The sequence below is a fragment of the Leptonychotes weddellii genome, chromosome 11 (genome assembly GCF_054177405.1).
Source record: "Leptonychotes weddellii isolate Sample4059 chromosome 11, ASM5417740v2, whole genome shotgun sequence".
NCBI lineage: Eukaryota > Metazoa > Chordata > Mammalia > Carnivora > Phocidae > Leptonychotes > Leptonychotes weddellii.
The window spans coordinates 15,386,825-15,407,027 of NC_138379.1; the positions used below are offsets into that span (position 1 = coordinate 15,386,825).

Below are 20,203 nucleotides of genomic sequence, written 5' to 3' on the forward strand. Positions count from 1 at the left end.
CAGAGGTGACAGAAGCTGTTCCTGCAGGTGACCAAGAAAGGCCTCTCTGATGTGGTGACATACAGCAAAGATTTCAATGAAGGGAGAGAGCTAGCACAAAAGCTATCTGGGTAAAGATCCTTTTCGACTGAAAGAACAGGAAGTGCGAAGGCCCTGAGGTAGACATGTGCTTGAAGTGTTTGAGGAACTGCAAGGAAGCCAGAGAAATAGCAGGGGATGAGAGATAATGTGGAATGTTTGAAATCAGAACACGGTAGGTCATAAGAACTCATGATTCTACTCTGAAAGAAATTAAAAGCCACAGGAGAATTTTTGAGTAGAGAAGTGAAATGACCTGGATTTAGCTTTAAAGTGATCACTCTGACTGTTGGGAGCAGACTGTGGGGGCTATAGGCAAGGATGGGAGGAGGGGAGGCTGGGTAAGAAGGTACTGCAAAATGTTCAGAGCACGTGATCATGATGGCTTAAATTAGTGATAGCAGTGGTGGTCCCAAAAAGTGGTCAGATAGTGGATATGTTTAAAGGATACTGAAGTTGGGGCGCCTGGGTGGCTCAGTCATTAAGCGTCTGCCTTCGGCTCAGGTCATGATCCCAGGGTCCTGGGATCGAGCCCCACATCGGGCTCCCTGCTCGGCGGGAAGCCTGCTTCTCCCTCTCCCACTCCCCCTGCTTGTGTTCCTGCTCTCGCTATCTCTCTCTCTGTCAAATAAATAAATAAATTCTTTAAAAAATTTAAAAAAAAAAAGGATACTGAAGTCAACAAGATTTCCCAATGCACTGAATTTGGGGTATGAGAGAAAGAGGTAGTAGGGTATGAGGTGGGGGAATGTCAGTTTTGAAATCAGGTGGACTTGACCACTTACGAGTTGTCTGACCTTGACCAAAATACTGAGCTTTAGCTTTTTCCTCTGCAATTGGGAGATATAGCATCCTTCTTATTGTACTATTACGAGGATTAAATAAAATAACTGTCGGTTAAAGTGTGTGGGATTTGAACTCTGGTATTTTCTAAGGTTTATAATATATTTTTCAGAATAAATTTAGAAAGAAAAACTTGGCTGAATTTTTATATTTTGTAAAAAGTGGAAGAACACCATATTTACAGAGTGACTCCTGAGGTAACCACCGGGCTATGTTAGTTCTTTCTGGACTTACTCTGACATCTTACAATTATTACCCCTGAAGTCTTTTAGTTCTTGTGGTGCAACACTGTTGTAAAGGGCCAGGCGAAATAGATGTTATCAACGACAAACATGGAGATTCACATGGCTGGAAGGGATCAGAGTCCAATGATCCCCAACAGGACAAACATTACTATTCTTAAGCCATTTCTCAAAGTTGGTGCAGTTGACCAGATACGATTATTTCCTGGGAGAATCATATTGCTTTATAGTTCTTAGATTCCATCTGCACCAAGAAAGACACACTCCATTACCTTCTTTTGTTGGCATTGGCAATTAATAAGAAGAGTGGATGAAGAATTCCGTTTTCAACCCTGATAGTCACTTTTCAATAGTTAGCTTTCTAGCTCTTTGAAGCCCAAAAGATCTCCATGATTATTCTAAGCTATAAAATATTTAACAAAATATAAAACAGGAATATCTTCTTTTGGTTAAAAAAAAACCTTGAATTTTGTTTTCTCCCTCATCTCAATGTGTCCTCTTTATTTTCTAGATTTATTCTGATTAAAAACTGCATTTAGCTGAATTAACAAAACCATCATCTCTCATCACCCAAGAGGACCAAAGCACTGGAAGGTGGTAACTTAAGAGAAGGGGGCCCAGTGAATGTCCCCATTACAGTAAGTTCACATCTAAATGGAGTATTCTTCTGCAATCTCACGCTAAAAATGAGAAAACCCATTTCATTTTCAGGCCAGCTGAAACCTACAACCACCTTCTCTGGGTTTCGTGGTCTTGACCTATGTCCTCATCTGTCCTCTGGTAAAGAGTCAGATAAACTAAACCCTAAGGGATGGTTTCAGTTAGCAAATGATCTCCTCATTGATAGCATTTCCAGACACTTGGTTTCCCAGCTCCAAGGAAGAAAACTGTATGGTGCAGAGAAACACCTCCGTGTGAAACAGAAAGAACGCAGACTTCGGAGTTATTCAAACCCAGGTTACAAATCCAGAGATGGGTAAATTCCCCATACTTTCCCACATTCTTGAACACATCACCCTCCTCCAATTTCTTCATAGCGCTTATCACTGTATACTGTCATCTCATTCGTGTATCTGTTTACTTGTTTATTGTCTCCCCACTAAACATAAGTTTCTACCACGTCCATCTGTCTCCGTCTGTCTTTTTGCCACTGTATCCCCAGGTACCAGACTACTAGGTACCCTCTAAATATGTCTGGATTGAAGAAATGTGGTGCATGATATATACCTCTAGTTTTGGACTTAACATCCCTTGTCTTTGTAATGTGTTTAAATATCTGTCTTCTCTTTCTGTTTGTGCCTTGAGGACAAGGATGGTGTCTTATTCACCTTTGTTACCTCCCTGCCTCGCTAAGGACCTGGCAAGCAGCAGGCATTTGTCATCTGACACACTGGACTGACCTTACACAAGTTACACAACTCCTATCGCTTCTTTGTTTCCTGTCTGTAAAATGGAACTAGGTTGAGGTCTATCTCAAATAAGGTAACAAAATAGTGGGAAACATGGAACGTATTGTACATATTCGATAAGTGCAAGTTTCTTTCCTCTCTTCTTCACACTTGCATATCAATTCAGTTTCTGGTGTTCTTATATCTGCCCCATCATTTGCGCCCACTTGCCAGAAGGGGAGACTAGGGCTCAAAGTAATGAAGTGGCTTTCTGTAGGTCAGATGACCACTGACTGGTGATATCAGAACTAAAACCTTGGTTTGCTGACGCCAAGCCCAGCGTCCCTTCCTCACTGCACCTAAGCATACCAGTGACAAATGTGGTCTGCATAAAACCATGGCCTGGATTGAGGAAGCTGTGACTTCTTGCTTTGAAATGACCAACTAGCCAGGCAGGGCTTCATGAATTCTTTAGCATCAAAAACCTCTTCATAAGGCAGGTTTGTGAGGAATCATCACAGGATGCTAAACCTAGGGAAAACTAAACTGATATGGAGGCAGAATATCTGCCTGATCTTAAAGTGCCTCCCCACAGATTGCTTAGTCATGCAAAGGGGGAAAGATAGTAACTATACAGCAGAGAGACTGGGTAACACCTTGAATGAAGCAACCAAATCAACATCAGCAATGAAGGGCAGATGGATATCGTGTGTCTCTGGATATGATGCCCTGAGAAAGATATAAAACCACATGTGCCATTTTGGCCAGGAGAGCATAATGTGAATTTAACCATGAGGAAGCATCAGAAAAACCCCAGACAAGCAGTGTTCCATCAAAAAGAGCAGGATGTGTACTCTGCTCTTTAAAAATGTCAGTGTCATAAAAACAATGAAAGGCTGTGGATATATTCCAGATTAGAGGAAACTAAAGGGACGGGACAACTCTATAGAGTACCTGATCCTAGAATGAATTATTTACTGGAGAATAAAAAATGCCATAAGGAATATTATGGAGTCAAAAACAGAAATACAGACAGTAAATGAGATAAAAATATTATATCAATGTTAACTCTGAAGTTGGTAACTATGTTGTGGCTACATAAGAGAATATCCTTAACCTTTGGCAGTGCACACGGAAGTATTTAGAGGTAAAGAACCATGTGTGCAACTTACCTTTCAATAATAAAGCAAATGAAGTAAGCTGCATAACATGAAGTGAATCTGGGTAAAAGGCACGAGAATGTTCTTTGTATATTCTTATTCTTACAGCTTTTCTGTAGATTTGAAGTTATTTCCAAATGAAGAGTTTTTTAAAAACAAGGCGGCTTGTGAAGGTTTCACAGAATAAGAGTTCAGGAAGTGTAATTTCAAGAAGATGGCTTAGTCTTAGCTATTTCTTATACTTTTTCAGCATTCATGGCTAGTTGGTCCGTGGCATACTGAAGGAGCTGGTACTGGGGCCCACCACCTAGCCAGTCGGATCACTTATGATTTTGCCCTTTGAAAGAGTTAAGCATAATTCTGACCGGGCTTTAATTATAGGGCAGTAATGAGAACAGACAGTCCTCACCAACATACCAACACAAGATAAGGCTTACTCAAGAATGAACTTCTTACCCTCAATTCAAACATAATGAACAGAATTTATCAGATCCAAAATTCACCTTTTTTTTTCATTAGCTGTCTCAACTGTTCATTTGCATTTCCACAAAATGCTTATTTCATGGCAAATCTGAATTCATGAAGGAAATTTTAAATGCTCTCACAAAATTATAGGAAAGAAGTTGAGGGAAAGATGGAAAGATAAAACAACCTAAATTCAAAAAACCCTCTCTTTTTCTCCCCAAAGAGCAATCTGATATACATTCACATGAAGGGAGACCTAAAAAGATAGCTTTCCTTCCAAGGATTAGAAGAAACTGAAATGTGGCAACACAGCATTAGCCTGGAAGCCCTCTAGATACAGAGGTTGAAAATTCAAGACCAGAGGCCTATGGGAGCAAGAGAAGAAGCTCAAAGGGCCTTTACAATGAATGTCTGTGTACCATAAAGTGTGGCCATGCATAACCAGAGTCTTCCCTGATACCAAGCAAAAGACAGGTCCCTAGTGTGCCCCAAATTACATGTGTCACTAGCAACACAGAGACAAACAAGATTAAAAAAAAAATCCAGATCTCAAGAATATATTGAAGTGGGGGGAAGCAGGGGAGCCAGAGAGTATCAGACCAAGGTATATAACCAGAAAGAGGAGAGCAGAAGGAAAGGCATATCACGTGGCTGAGATTCGGTTTCCCAGGGGAGGTAAAGTGTGGCCTGAGCCTTGAAAGACAGATGGGTCACAGGCTCAGGCATGAATGGGGTGGGGAGACAGGGAGTGGGGAGCAGAGGGGAAAGGCGTGCCAGCCTAGAAGCCAGTCTGCGAGGGCAGAGCATGTCCTGGCCACCACAGGTCCACTCTGGCCTGACGCAGGGAGGGACGACGGGGTGGCTAGAGAGGCGATGGCCTTGTGGAGTCGGAATTCAATCCTAAACACCGCAGGCAGCCACTGGAGGACTATGAAGGAAAGCAACATTACCTGACTTGGATTTTAGCAAGATCACCCAGGAAACAGCATGGGGGACAGAGTGGAAAAGAAAATTGCCAATAAATAACTCCTGGCCCAAAAAAACAGGCAGACATAAACCACCACCAAAGAAAAACCAGTAATTTTTAACTGAGCTTTATTTAGGCCAGCTGTTTCTGTCCCTTTGATCAGAACTAGTATGACATTCTATTCTACTTCAGCATTCTGATGTGTTCACACAGAAATGATAGCCGTACTTTCCTTCACAAACATGTGAGCTTTTATTTATTTTTTTTTTGCCAAATTCACGCTACATTTAAACCTTGAATGAAGTCACTTGAAGGAAGACAATGATCAATGAAATTACATAATTGAGAAGTCATTATTGGGGAAAAAGAAGTTTATCAAAGTTAAACATTTCAAAAAACAAATTGCTAGTATGTTTTTGTCGTAGTTTCTAGTCACGCCAGGCTAATAGGCAGAGAATATGGAGAAAAGATCTTTGAGGGAAACAAGCTGTGGGAATGAGAGAGGAGACGGTCTTGTCTGTTCAGAGAATTTCAGAAATCGCTCGTCTGTGCTCACAGAGTGTAATACTCCCTTTTGTCATTCAAGCACTTGCAGCTTCTGGCCATGCTGCCTGTAGGTCACCCACTGATGGATCTGTGAGATTCCTGCTTAATCTCAGTAGGTGTTTAAAAATTTTGAAATTAATAACTTGATTACAACAGAAATGGCACGACACTGTGTGGCACGTGATACCTCACATCCCCTCAATGCTTTACTGGCTCCTTGTCACCAAAATACACCATGTTCTACACAGCAGATTTCAGCTACTAGCATTAAAATGACAGGGTCAAGGAGAGAAGGGGGAGTACGGTAGTTCAGTGTAAAATTCAGGATTCTCGAAAACCCTGTCTTCCTCTCCAATGTACCCTATGTATTAATGGGAAGCTGCAAATCAGAATAACGTCAAAGGGCTATGACATCTAAGGACGACATGGGCAAGACCTCAGGAGGGGGCTTTGAGGAAGCAGACTCTAAGATGGCCCTGGAAGATGAGGAAACATTGGCCCTACCCTTCCCTTACCTACCACTCTCTCTCACTGTGGGTGACTTAGCTATAGTCTCCACTCATAGGATATAAGCGGTTAGAAGCTAGATCCAGACAACGCTTCGGGCCATCTCGACTGTCCAAAGATACAAGGGAGGAAATGGAGCTGAATCCGTAACTGCCTGAGCACTGACGGCACCAATGTGTTCAGCGCTGTCCTAAAGGCCTCAAGTTAGGAGCCCAGTGATTAAAAACAAAGGCTTTGGTGCCAAACGGCCTCAGATTTGAGTCCTGGTTCAACATGGACAAGTGGCTTAAACTCTCTAACTCCGATTTCCATAAATTTACAGAAGATGATAATCACACCACCTTATGAGGTCATTACAAGATAAAACGAAATAATGGATATGTATAAAGTGCTTAGCACTGTGCCTGGAAAGTAACCCTTCAAATATTAGCTATTACAATGGCTGATCATCTGGGGCTTCAGGGTGCAAAATTTGAAATACTAGGCTCGCAATAATGAGAGCCATGATGAACAACAGGGTGTGTGAAGAAGTGGGGGCAGGTCGTGGGTGGTAGTAGGAAAGGGGTACGCATTGCAACTTCCCCTAAGACATCGTTAAAAATGTGCCTAAGCAGGCAAACACTGTGAGCCATTATTTCTTTGTGTTGAATAAGAGCTGCTTTGAGACAGATACTCATAAAAATCCCTACATTTGCTTCCTCTCATATTTGGTATTATATTTTCAGAGCATTGTGTCTGTTAGCTACATAATAAAAGCAAAGGTCTCTACAAAGATTAAGTCAAAATGGATCAAAGGCCTAAATGTAAAAGCAAAACTATAAAACTCTTGGAAGAAAACAGGGGGAGAGCTTCATGACATTAGATTTGGCAATGATTTCTTGCATAGGACACCAAAAGCACAGGCAACAAAAGGAAAAATAGATAAACTGACTACATCGAAATTAAAAACTTTGGTGCATCAAAGGGCACAATCCATAGAATGAAAAGGCAACCCACAGAGTAGAAGAAAATATTTGCAAATCATGTATCTGATAAAGGGTTAATATCCAGAATATATAAAGAACTCCCATAATTCAACAATAAAGAGCTAACAACCCAATTAAAAAGGTGAAAGTGGGGTACCTGGGTGGCTCAGTCGTTAAGTGTCTGCCTTCGGCTCAGGTCGTGATCCCAGGGTCCTGGGATCGAGTCCCACATCGGGCTCCCTGCTCGGCGGGAAGCCTGCTTCTCCCTCTCCCACTCCCCCTGCTTGTGTTCCCTCTCACTATATCTCTCTGTGTCAAATAAATAAATAAAATCTTTAAAAAAAAATTAAAAAAAATAAAATAAAAAATGAAAAAGGGTGAAAGTTTTGAACAGATGTTTCTCCAAAGAAGATATAAATTGGCCAGTAAGCAGCTGAAAAGGTGCTGAAAAGGTGTTTAGCATCACGAATCATGAGGGAGATGCAAATCAAAACCCCAATGACAGACCACTTCCTACCCATTAGGACAGCTATTATTTAAAAACAAAAAACAAAATAAAGTATTGGTAAGGATATGAAAAAGTTGGAACCCTGGTAGGTTGTTGTGGGACTACAAAATAGGTAAGCCATCACGGAAAAAAGTAAGGCAGTTCAAAGGAAAAAAAAGATACAGACATACATAAATATAAATAAAGCTGCCACCTGACCCAGCAACTCCTCTTCTGGGTACCTATCCAAAAGAAGTGAAGGCAGGGTCTCAAAAAGATAGGTGTATACCTCATGTTCACAGCGGCACTACTCACCTAATTTCGGCGAACAGCAGATGAATGACTAAACACAACGCAGTGTATATATACCATGGAATTCTGTTCAGCCTTCACGCGGAAGGGAAGCGTGATAAAGTACAGCATAGGTGGACCGTGAAGATGTCGCACCAAGTGCAAAACGCCACGTGCAAAAGGACCCAGACTGTAGGACTCCACCCACAGCGGGTCCCTTGAGTAGTCAGGTTCAGAGAGACAGAAAGTAGAATGGAGGGTGTCCAGGGCTGGGACAGGGGGAAGCGAGGAGTTACTGCTTAATAGACTCAGTGTTTCAGTTTTGGAAGATGGGAGGGTGCTGGAGAGGGATGGTGCTGATGGTGGCACAACAATGTGAATGTACTTAATGCCACTGAACGGAATACTTAAAAGTGATTTAAATGGTGTTTTCTGTTACGTATTTTTACCACAATTAAAAAAAAAAAAAGACACGAAAACTCGCTACCACACGTAAGTCATCCGGGTGCACGCGGTCCTCCGTGCTCTGGAAAGCGCGGGCTTTATGCACGCTCTGCCTGCCCTTGTGGTTCTGACACTGTGGCTTTGGGAACAGATCACAGCATACCTTACACATCTGGCAGCTAAGAGATACCGATAGTCCCAATTTTCTCAAATTAAAACTAAGAAAGAAAACCGTGCACTTAGTCCTACTTTAAGTATCCCTACTTCAGAATTCTAGGGGATAATTTTTTAAAATCTAGACTTAAGTGCATAAAAGAGAAAGAAATCATGTCTTTAATGGTGTGCTGATGTCACACTCACTTCCTTAGGAATGTGATTTTCGTTCGTTGCCAAGACGGCAACAGTTGCTGTGGAAACCACACAAAAACAGGGATACGCAATTGAAACAAACCCCACTCACCTGCACAAAGATGCCCTTGCTCTTATATTCCTCATGGAGGCACTGAGAAAAGAAATCCGCAAAAGCCTGGGATGGGGTGGGAGTGAGAAGGAAACACACACATTACATCAATCGGCCTGATTTATACTCATGGCAACACAAATAACAAACTAACCATTTAACACTGGAGTTCTTAATCATTCTTATTTCAAATGCAGAAGAGACCTTAAAAAAAACCCTCAAAACCTCGAGTTGTTTTTATCTGCCACTAAATTTTATTCTCTTACCAAATATAATCTTCAGACCAAATTTTGACTTAACCAGAAGAGGGTCTTATCTCTTCTTTTTTTCAGAAAATTACTTTCCAAGAAGAAATGTATTATTATAAAACAAAGGATATGTTCCTCCTCCCCACTTGCCATTCAAACGGAAATACAATATGAGTTCTGTTCAACTCTCCTCTATAGGGATTTTGTTGTCAGTAAAGAAAAGAGCAAACATCCTCTTTGTCCTTTGGGATGGCAATATCCAAAAAGTGTAGGGATAAATGTGACAGCCCATCTTCTTCTGATAGTAAAATTTTAAATCTATTTGTAAAATATAATGTACCATTTTTCAAATATAGACTCCATCTCAGGCTTAAAATACAAAGTATCAATAACAACTCTACTAGGGTCCCAATTAATCATAGTCTTGTGCCCATGGAGCACAACAGGGTGAGAAGCTCGAGTCCAACAATCACTTCAAGAAACATGGTGTTCATTTTAAACCTACCTCCTGTATATTTCAGAGATACAGGAAGCAAGGAGATGGCAGGAGTGGGGCGTGGTGCCACACTTCTTCAAAACAGTAGTCACTGTTCACATTTTTCCAGTGGACAAAGAGTCAGGTGAAAAAGAAGGCAAGCATTTTGCTCTTCTCCTTCTCTGACGTATCACAAGGTCTTATTATATTTTGCTCATTTTTCCCTAGTTTCAGCATCTCAATGGTCATTTTCATTTCAGAGATGTATCCTATACCTCAACAATGGATAAGAAGACGCTATGGACCTACAGGCAGCAGGAAATGTATTCTAAATAATTTTTCCTACTAGTAATGTGAAGAGGTGAATGGTGATATTGTATAGAATTATGACATCTTACAGAGAGTTCTAGAAAATCCTTGTCTCACTCCAGAAGTGACAATAAAGATCAATGAGTTCTGAATAACGTGGCAAAATACTCCCACTCTCACCCAGGCTATCTTGCACCTACTATGTGTATTTATGTCCTGACGGGTGGCAAATTCTTCCATTTAGCTCTGCAGAGTTGGAACTTTTGCTGGATAAAGGTGACTCGTTCATGAACCAAATCCCCCATCATTAACACCATGTTCTGATCAACAGAGCTAACTGACCTAGGCCAGCTCTCTACGGAAAGCACAAAATCGGACATACCTCGTTTCCTTGCATTTTGCCTTACCTCACTTCACACAGATGGTGTTCTTTACAAAATGGAAGGTTTGTGGCAGCCCTGCATCAAGCAAGTCTATCGACACCATTTTTCCAACAGCATATGCTCACTTCTTGTCTCTGTGTCATATTTTGGCAATTCTCGTAATATTTCAAGTTTTTCATTATTATTGTATTTGTTATGGTGATCTGTGTTCAGTGACTACCACATGTTGAAAGCTCGGATGACAGCAGTTTTAAGCAGTAAAGTATTTTTTAATTAAAATAGGTACATTGCTTTTCTAGACATAATGCTACTGCACACTTAGTAGACTACAGTATAGTGTGAACATTATTTTTTTTCTTTTTACGTTGACCCTAGTGTAAACATAACTTTTATATACACCGGAAAACCAAACCACTCATTTGATTTACTTTATTGTTGATATTCATGCTATCGTGGAGGTCTGGAACCAAGCCTGTAATAACTCCGAGGTATGCCTGTATCAGTTTTAAAACCAGTTGACTACTAGGAGAATAACGTATCTGTGGATCTGAGATCTTGCTGCCCCATTCCTTTCCTTCCCAGTCCATTTGAAAACAGCCAAGAAGAGAACTCCAAGAAGCTTCTATGCCTATTTCTCGTCATTCTTATTCTGACATGATTTACTAAAAACGTGTTCACCTTGGTTGCAGAGTAGATGGCCAACAGTGGAACTGGGGCTATGCCACTGGCAGAGGAAATGTTCAGAATTGCCCCTTTAGATCTAAAAAGGAAAATGCACCAAGTAAACAGAAGGAAATCATAGACACAATGGCTTGTAAATTACAGTTCGTGACATAGAATTATTTTAAACAGAAGAACATAGCTGTTTTTCTAACACACACATCTCCCCTCACCTTTCAGCAGCACAGATATCCTTGGTCAGTGAATGAGGCATAACTCAATCAACTAAAAATAGCTCTTGTCTGCAATTAGCTCATTTCTGTTTTAGTAATCCGGGGCATGACTGGACCAGAGCTACAGTCTCCTCCAGCGGATCTCTCCTGTCGGAGGTCTTCTCTGGCCACATCACCAAGAATCCTCGCTCTTAGAAACACTCATAATCCTTGCACGTCTTTATTTTGGCCTGCCAGCACATACTACCTTGCTGTAGCATTTAATCATCGCATATGTATAAATGTTTTTCTCCCTCAACAAAACCCTAAGCTTCTGCACATCATAGCCCTTGTCTTACACTTTTCCTCAAAACCCCCTGCACAGTCCTGAGCATGTAACAGGTACTTAATAAAACCTCCTGGTGATGCGTGAATGGTTATGTTCTGCCCTCCTACTTCCTCCAGGTTGTAGATATTCAGTCACAAAACAAAGAGCGGACTATAAAATTTTATGACTCTACAGGAGATCAAACCATATTCTTTGCCAAAAGGCCAAGCTCAATTTCTACTGTAACTTCTGGAGACTACTGAAAGCCAGAAGTCAGAAAGTTACCAGGAATTACTCATTTTACTAATAAATGAAAATTAATTGGAGGAAAGCAATGCTATAAATATATAGTTGTCAGCAAGCACATATAGGTGGGTAAAGTGTGGAATTAGGGTTTTAGGAATTTTCAACAGAATTAAGAGCCAACTCTTCCCTCCTCAAATCCATTCTTCTCGGGGTAGTGGTGGGGTGTCAGTCCCCTTCAGCTACTGCAAGCAACCCTACCTACCTCCTGTCCTCCAGGTGAGGCTCCTTTGCTTCCACTCAGCTTCCCCTTCTTCTTTTTCTAAATTTACCTCCCCCAAGACCTTTTTTTTTTCAGTATTTTTTTTAAAAAGGACTATGTAGATCCGTTTTAGGCAAAATAACAAAAGAAACATGATTAAATGGAATCTAAGTTATTTTACACATAAATCTGAAAAAAAAAAAAAAAATCCCCAAAGGTCACCCAGTCCATCTGTCAGCCTCTAGGCGAGATGCCATTTCAACCATCAAACAGAAGTCTGGACCCTCAGCTTACTGTGTCCCTGGAAACAAGTTGTTGTCTTTTGTTATTATTTTTGAACCCAAGTCCTTACTAGTAATACACACGTTCTAAGCAGTGAAATCTTGGTCATCAAAATCAAATCTCAAATTTAAAAATGTTATATTGGGGTTTTAAAGAAAGTTGGAAATATTTAGTCAATGCATTGATTACATCATTCTTGTACGTTTTGCTTGTATCTCAGAGACAGAAAAGCCTTTTGTTTTTAAATATTGGTAAAGGAGTAAGAGTGTCTATTAGGAGTTAGGATCCAATCACTCTAAGGCAAAAACTAGTAATTAGGAATGAATATCTAAGATTTCGATTTTATCTATATTTGTGAGAAACTCCTCTGATCAAAATGGACAAAAGCGACTTTTGTTACTAGAGACTTTTAATAGAGTATTAATTTATGATGTTTAAAATATCTCTATCATTTTAGGGTGTTGAAAATGTTCTCAAATTAGATTGTGGGGATGGTTGCACAACTTGGTGAACACACTGGAAACCACCAAGTTGTACACTTTACATGGGTGGATTTTATGGTATGTGAAATAGATCTCAATAAACCTGTAAAAGACAGAGAGAGAGAGAAGTGTATTTATGATATATTATAAGGTGTCACCTTTAAGCTTAGAGAAGATCCCATCACATGAAAGCTAAGAGAGCTATGGTATCTTCTGCAACACAGAATGCTTTCTGAGAAGTAACCCCAAATCCTGACAAGTTGCACCCCCTTTCTGAGCCCTAAGCATTCTTGTGGCTTTAGGTAGCATTTTATTTTAACCTCTTCTCGCGTAACCAGGAATTGCTATGGCCTCACTCATTCGGAGCAAACGAAGAAAAAGCTAGTTTAGAGTAGTTGTAGATGATAATGTTCTTCACGGAAGCTATAATATATCGCTGCTGGTTTTATCAGCAGGATTATGTGCTCCATTATACTCAGATTGGCAGGGCGTTACATGTGCCCTTGAACAAAAAATCTTAACATTTTTAATTTCGTTCCTCACAAATGAAATGCATTTTAAAAGTCTTTTAAAATTAAAGTTTAATGTTATCAAATGCATTTTAAAAATGAAATCTTGATCTTACCAAAACTCACTCTTAAAACTTCACTCACCAAATCAATGATTTCAATACAGGAAAATGTATTTAAAGACAATAAAAACTTCTTTCCCATTTTCAAAAATAATAGACCAATAATCAAATATGTCACAATTATGCAGGTATGCTCCTTTAATTGTTTACCCCTTGAGGCAACTAAGATCTTTGTTTCTCAAATATTCTACCCCAATTCAAATTTCTAGGAGGTAGAGTTAGTTGGAATTAGTGACAAGTCAGAATTTGAGGGAACGTTATTCAAACAAAGTATTTGCACTTGAGAATACATTAAACAAACCCAAGACCAACAAAGTCTAAAGCAAGAATGACCTAGACCTGAGGAAATAAGAGGAAAGCATTTATAATTGTATCATAATGACAGCAGAGAAACACCTGTTCTACGAAAACTCTGCACCAACAAGCACACATATTTGTCTAGCAAAAACCTTCCTCCCACACCCACGCACACAACAGCACAGAATTCTCTTTCTCTCCAAGGATAATAATATTCAACTTAGTTTTGTCTGAATCATAAACAACACGCTGGTAGAACTGTCTTAATCCTTGTACTGTATACAGTATCTATTCTTCATGTAGAGATGGGGATGAACATTTGGGACTGTGAGGCACAAAGGACCCGTCTTTAAAATCAACTACTTTGTCTGGCTCTAATCCTCCATCTAAGCAGAATTAGTGACGTCAAACCAGTTTCCATGGCAGAGCCGGACTCATGACAGCTCTGTTATGTCAAGCAAAAGGACAAAATGGGCCGCGCTTAATTGCACACGAAAACAAACATAAAACCGAACCTTAGTTAAGCTCTCATTTTTCCGGGGACTTGGGGAATAATTCTAAGATTGGAAGGTACATTAACAATATTTGCCGAAGTTCCATAATGAAGACTCATGTTGCTCATACTTCAGCACACTTCCCAGCCTGTTATAACAAATATCCAAATAAACAAGTCAAGTAATATTTTCTGTGATAGAACATTCTTAATTCATCACACTGCTTACTTGCTAACAGCCACACCATGGTGTCTCAGTGGTACAAATTACTGAGGATCTACCAGAACTAAAATACTGCAAAAACAAAGCAGAAGACACCACTGCTGATAAGGAAGCACCTTTTCATAGAAACATATTCTCTTCATTTACTAGCCCTCTTACAAGCCAAACGGTAAACTCATCCAACCCTATAAAATTCAGTATCTGGTATTTATACCTTCCTATAGCTATGCTCTCTGGTAGAATTCCCTCAGACCTCTGGAAACCCCATCCTAACACTTTCCTTAATTGTCACCTGGATAAAAAAATTGCCAGGCCTTTATTTTCCCATAAATGCCCTCACTATTCCATCAGACTGCTGCAGTATCCTTGTCACATCTCTGTAAAAATACTATTGTCATAGAGGAGGTGATAGGTCTCCTTTGAATAAGTCACTGATTTCTGCCTTCCTCGGGAACCTCAGCACTGCCCTGTGATGCCGGGGAGAGAGATGGGGAGGTGCAAGTGCGCCTGGGAAGGACTGGAACGCAGGGTCAACTCCGATGTGGGCAGCTAACTGTATACAGAGTTTGATGGCAGGTAAGGGAGGTTGTGCAGAAAACACTCCATGATGATTTTTCCTATTTCCATTTCTTATCAGAGAGTGCATAAGTGGGTTCCTGGAGGGTCATTACTTTTTTTTTTAATTTAAGCTTAAATATAACACTGAAATTGGTACAGACAATTCTCTAACAGACTCTCAAGAAGACTGAGAAACGTATCAAACACAGTTCTATGTCAGAAAAGAATCCTGGAACAGAGTGGTCAGACATATAATTAGAACCAGCAATCCAAATACATTATACAAATCCTGCTTTGCTGAAGGAAGTTTGCAAACATTTCCCACATGAAAGAGAACTGCCTGCCCTAAAACACCATAACATGTCATAATTCCACCTTAAGCAATACAGTATGAAAGGGGCTATTTTTAGCTTTTCCATGGTTGTTATGGCAACCACCTCCTGGCTCCAGCTGTACACAATGTTTATAATTCCAGAGAAGTGGAAAGAGCAAGTTTCCTCTATAATGTAATTATGCACTTTCTACTTCTGTGGCAATAATACCTTAGTTTAATTATAGATACTTGTTTAGTGATAGTTGGCTTTAGGCTACCGTTCTAGAGGGTTTAGAAAATCTCATACATCAGAGGTAGAATCAGTGAAAGGGGAAAAACAACAACAACAACAAAGGATCTTTATAAAGGACTCTGCTTTACTCAATGGAAATACGACTCCTATGGAAACCAACCATAGGAAATATGCCATTTAAGGACGGTATAAAGGGCAGGCTATAATAAAATCACTTATCATGTGTAAGGAAGAAGGCTTTCAGATGATCGGTTCCCTTGGAGTTTTTCCTCTCCTCTTGGGCACACAGCTAACGACATTACTGGCCTCCTGTGCAGTTAGTGGTAGCGACTGAGTTCTAGACAATGGGCTGTTGGCAGAAGTGATGTATACCACTTCCAGGCCTGGCCCATGAAACCTCCCACAAAATCATCCTTATTCCCTCTTCCCTCTTCTGCTAGCTGGATGAAGAAAATGCAGCGGAGAGTTGCAAGGTCCAAGGGGAGGACAGCCCCTACCTGGAAGGAGTCTGAGATCCCTGAATGACTGGGTAGAGCACAGCCCCGACCACTGATCCACACTGGCTGTGTATCAGGAGGAAAAAAGTCAACCTTTAGAGTGGTAAGCCACAGAGATCTTGGGATGGTCTCTTATAGCAGTTAGCTTACCTTAATTAATATAACTAGTAACTCTTAATTCGAGTGGACTTCGCTGTTCCCTTTCCTAACCGAAAGTACGGATTCATAAAGTCCACTTATATTTCTTACTGGTTCTTAGCAAGTGCCACAATCACCCTCATGGTGTCAGTTTCAGTCCATAGCCTATGATGGTTTTTCACCAGATCATTTCTCAACTTTAGTTTAATATCAACTTGATTTCCTAAAGGCAAAGATCCAGTTCATCTTCTGTATACCCCATGATAAACTCTACTCAGTGAGTGCCTGCTGAATGAATGGAACCTCTTCTTTGCATTGTTTTTATCTAATGCTCCAGCTAGAACTGAGATCATGGCTGCTAGGTCTCTAAAGATAGGAGTGAAGTTCCTGGCACCCTATGTTCGTATCATTTACTAACTAATTATGAAGCTTCATGGCGCTCAATCTCTTTGGGACTCACTTTCTATCAAATGGGGGGGGGCTGGTTTCAATTACTTAAAGTACTAAAATTCCATGACTATTTAAACCCATTATGATCTGCAAGATTACTTCACAACCGTCATCTCTTTTGATATGGTTTTCACCAACACACTTAAAAATTCCTTTTCCAACACTTCCATGGTTTATAAGTATTTTGTTTTTAATGGATGGACTTACTGTCCTGAATTAGTACAAGTCACTGGCAGATATCAAAACTGGATTAAGATGATGGCCAGAATTTCATCCCTCCTGGGTTCTACCCTGTCAGCCCCAATTCTCTGTAATCTCTTAGGGTTCTGTCTGGTTAGACCACTGTCTGTTCACTTCCATATCTGACCATCAGGGGCACACTCCCACTATCAACCAACACGAAGCAGTCTGAGGCTTTAAAGGGAAATTTTACTAAAGGAATTGAAATATACCAAACTTCATATAAAATGGAATTACAAACAAAAACTGCAAAGAAGCAGTTTCTCCACAAGTCTCTGTAGATGCCAAACAAAATGGATTCCTATCCTCGCTTCCTCCTCCGTACAATGGTGGAAGGCTATCAAAGTTAAATGAGTTAACACACATCAAGTCCTCCATACAACACTTGGCATGTAATAGGTTCACAATAAACATTAGCTGTTCATAGAGGTTTCTTCACAGAAGTAAGGTCTTTGGGCTCTGCCCTTTCCGAAGCTGTGATTCCTTTGGATCTCTTCCAAACTCAAAGCTGTTTTGCAGAGCAAGGATGACTGTGAAGCCCTAAATTTAGCAAACGATCAAGCTAGCTCAAGATGCAAGCCCAGATCTTTTCAACAGGTTTCTTTTGAAAGCCTAGACATCATTCAGGCTTTTCCAAGGGAGAAACAGAGCTTAATTATAATTTTACACTTCAGGCTATTTCAAGAAGAAACTTTATGACACATTTCTCAATGAAAATGAAGACACCCAGCATATATCCTAGTGGAACCCAACTCAAATCAGAACACAAAGGGGGCTCCACGGTGTGGGTTTCTGCTCTAAGGATGGGTTTGACATCTTATAACCATTTTATATAGAACATGCCTAAGTTCCTCATATATCCATTCACCCATTAAGAACTAAACAACCAGAAGATGGGGTCTTGCTTTGTGAAACTCCACTGATTTTAGTTCTGAGCTCATGTAGCTTTAAGAAGGCATTCCGGGGAATACCCCAGGAACTCTATCCACCCCCTCAGAATAGCAGGCAATTGAGTTGGTGATGGTGACTCAGGCAGACTTTCTAATCCTGATCTAAAGGAACCACCACAACCCTGGAGAGGGAAATAAAAAGGGAATCGAGTGGAAAAGGCCTCCACCACTGGATGATTCATACTCCACTGTGTGACTCGCCAGGCACATTACTCTGTTGCTAAGACATGGATGATAGGTTCATTAGTCACTTCAATGAATTTTGCAAAGAAAGGATTCTCCCTATAAATAATCATGAGCTCTGTCTCTCTAGTGTTTGTGTGTGAGCTCGTGACTCACCTTTCCACCATACCAGGCAGCACCAATCGTGTCATCTGCAAAAGAGAAAACAAAACATTCGTGATGGCTGAGGATACGGGTAACAGATAAAGAGTGGAGAGAAGCCACCCACTCAAAACAGAAGGGAATCACGAAACCACTCACCACTCTACAGACAGCAGTTTATTTTATATACTCTATATAATTTGGCTGTGTCAAGAGTGCATAAAAAGGAATCAGATGAAATCACTGGAGATAACACTGGGAATACTTTCAGTAAACTTGGCTAAAAGTAGCCTTGCCTGAAACATAATACTGGCACAGAGATTTTCAAATAATTAAGGACTTACAGTGAGCTCTAGTCTCCCAAAATGTACTCCTGGAAAGGGACATACATTATTAAAAGAAATATCTGCGAACCAAGATTACTTAAGATTTCTAATTTTAAGTGCTCAAACGATCTTTTCCTATCAAAAAAGCCTTTAGAAGAATGCCCTAAAGTGACAGGTTGGCGAATGTTAAGTGTATCTTCACATTTCATTTCCCTTGTTGGTCTAGCTGGCTGTGAGTAAAACCCATCCTTAAAGAAAGTTAAGGTTATCTGTGATCTCTCGAAAGCAACAACAAAGAAAAATTACACCTGCATTTTCAAAGGGCCTCGTAATTGTTGATTAAATACATATAATAGAAGGCGCCTGGGTGGCCCAGTGGGTTAAGTGTCTGCCTTCGGCTCAGGTCATGATCCCAGGGTCCTGGGATCAAGCCCCACGTCCGGGCTCCCTGCTCAGTGGGGAGTCTGCTTCTCCCTCTCCCTCTGCTCCCCTGTTCCTGCTCTCTCTCGCTATCTCAAATAAATAAATAACATCTTTTAAAAAGTACATATAATATGATGAGAGAGTCTACTTCTAAACTCTGTTTTAAGATATTATTAACTAAGAAAAGTTAAGACATCTACTGGCTTAGTCAAGGCCACGTCTTAGTTAAGTACTGAGGTTAGAACATGAATTCTTGATTTGCAGGTATCATCAATTTTCTAAGAAGCAAATGCTGCCTTGTCACAGAAAAGTTGGCATGCATGCCAAACAGGAATTTTAAGTGTTTTATCTTGAATACTACCATGTCTTAATGAAAACAGTACTCTGATAAAATAAATTTTTTTCCTAGAAGTATTTTGGAGAAAGAAAATGTATTCAGCTTTACCAAGGTAAAATCTGATATGCAGCGCTCCCAACCCAGACGTCAAGCCAGGAGCTGCTGCATATACTTTTCCAGGAAAAACAAGTTCAAACTGACACTGCATCATGAAAGATAGACTGACACACTGCCAACTTCGAAACAAAGTAGTGTCTTCATGGAGGACATTAGGAGAAGGAAGGGAAAAATGGGGGGTGGGGGTTGGAGGGAGAGATGAACCATGAGAGACTATGGACTCTGAGAAACAGGGTTTTAGAGGGGAGGGGGGAGGGGGGATTGGTTAGCCCAGTGATGGGTATTAAGGAGGGCTCATACTGCATGGAGCACTGGGTGTTATACGAAAACAATGGATCGTGGATCACCACATCAAAACCCAATGATGTAATGTATGGTGACTAACAACATAAAAAAAAAAAAAACAAAAACCTTGACGAGAAAAAAAAAATGTCTTCAAAGCCTGGGGGAATCATGTTGACAGAAGTTTCTGGATTTGGCCTAATCTTCTGGCCCAGATTAAAAAAAAAAAAAGAAGTACTGAGAAAGAGTCTGGCCTAAAGCATTCCATATCTCCCTCCTTACATACAAGTCTACGTTTTTCATATTTAAATCGTCTTCACAGAATGAGGGGCATGTGCTCTCTACGTTCTGTAGCACAAGATGTGATTGGAAGTTACACAAGCAACTTCTTGGTCATGGCCTTAAAGGAGAGAAAAACACATGTCCTCCTCCTGGTGGCTGGAGAGATGTGGTGGAAGGAGCTAAAACAACCCGCTTAAACCCCAAGATGAGAGCCGTGCGATAATGGGGGCAGAGCAACGAGATAAAGAGGCAGGTTCCCTAAAGACAGGGGAACTACTATGCCAAACCTTGATTACCTACCCAGCTTTTTATCTGAGAGAAAAATACATTTCTATTTTAAAC

General features: G+C 40.4%; 1 protein-coding gene and 1 long non-coding RNA gene across 5 annotated transcripts in view; one reads left to right on the top strand and one right to left on the bottom strand.

Moving 5' to 3' along the window:
• LOC145716145 (uncharacterized) overlaps positions 1 to 16,091 on the top strand; it is a 35,172-nt gene extending 19,081 nt beyond the window's left edge. Inside the window, exons 3-5 of one of the 2 annotated variants that reach the window (XR_014138587.1) lie at positions 1,034 to 1,801; positions 10,207 to 12,805; positions 15,936 to 16,091. This is a non-coding gene — a long non-coding RNA (uncharacterized LOC145716145). Of the gene's footprint in view, positions 1 to 1,033; positions 1,802 to 10,206; positions 12,806 to 15,935 lie in introns of those variants that run through there. The other variant, XR_014138588.1, reaches the window with a different exon arrangement.
• HSD17B12 (hydroxysteroid 17-beta dehydrogenase 12) overlaps positions 1 to 20,203 on the bottom strand; it is a 225,367-nt gene that overhangs the window by 70,887 nt on the left and 134,277 nt on the right. For all 3 annotated transcript variants that reach the window (XM_081798289.1, XM_081798288.1, XM_081798287.1), the window contains 3 exons: positions 18,110 to 18,144; positions 10,937 to 11,018; positions 8,844 to 8,909 (listed from right to left, as the gene is read on the bottom strand). In XM_081798289.1, the coding sequence (XP_081654415.1) occupies positions 8,844 to 8,909; positions 10,937 to 11,018; positions 18,110 to 18,144 (183 nt within the window). The remainder of the gene's footprint in view (positions 1 to 8,843; positions 8,910 to 10,936; positions 11,019 to 18,109; positions 18,145 to 20,203) is intronic.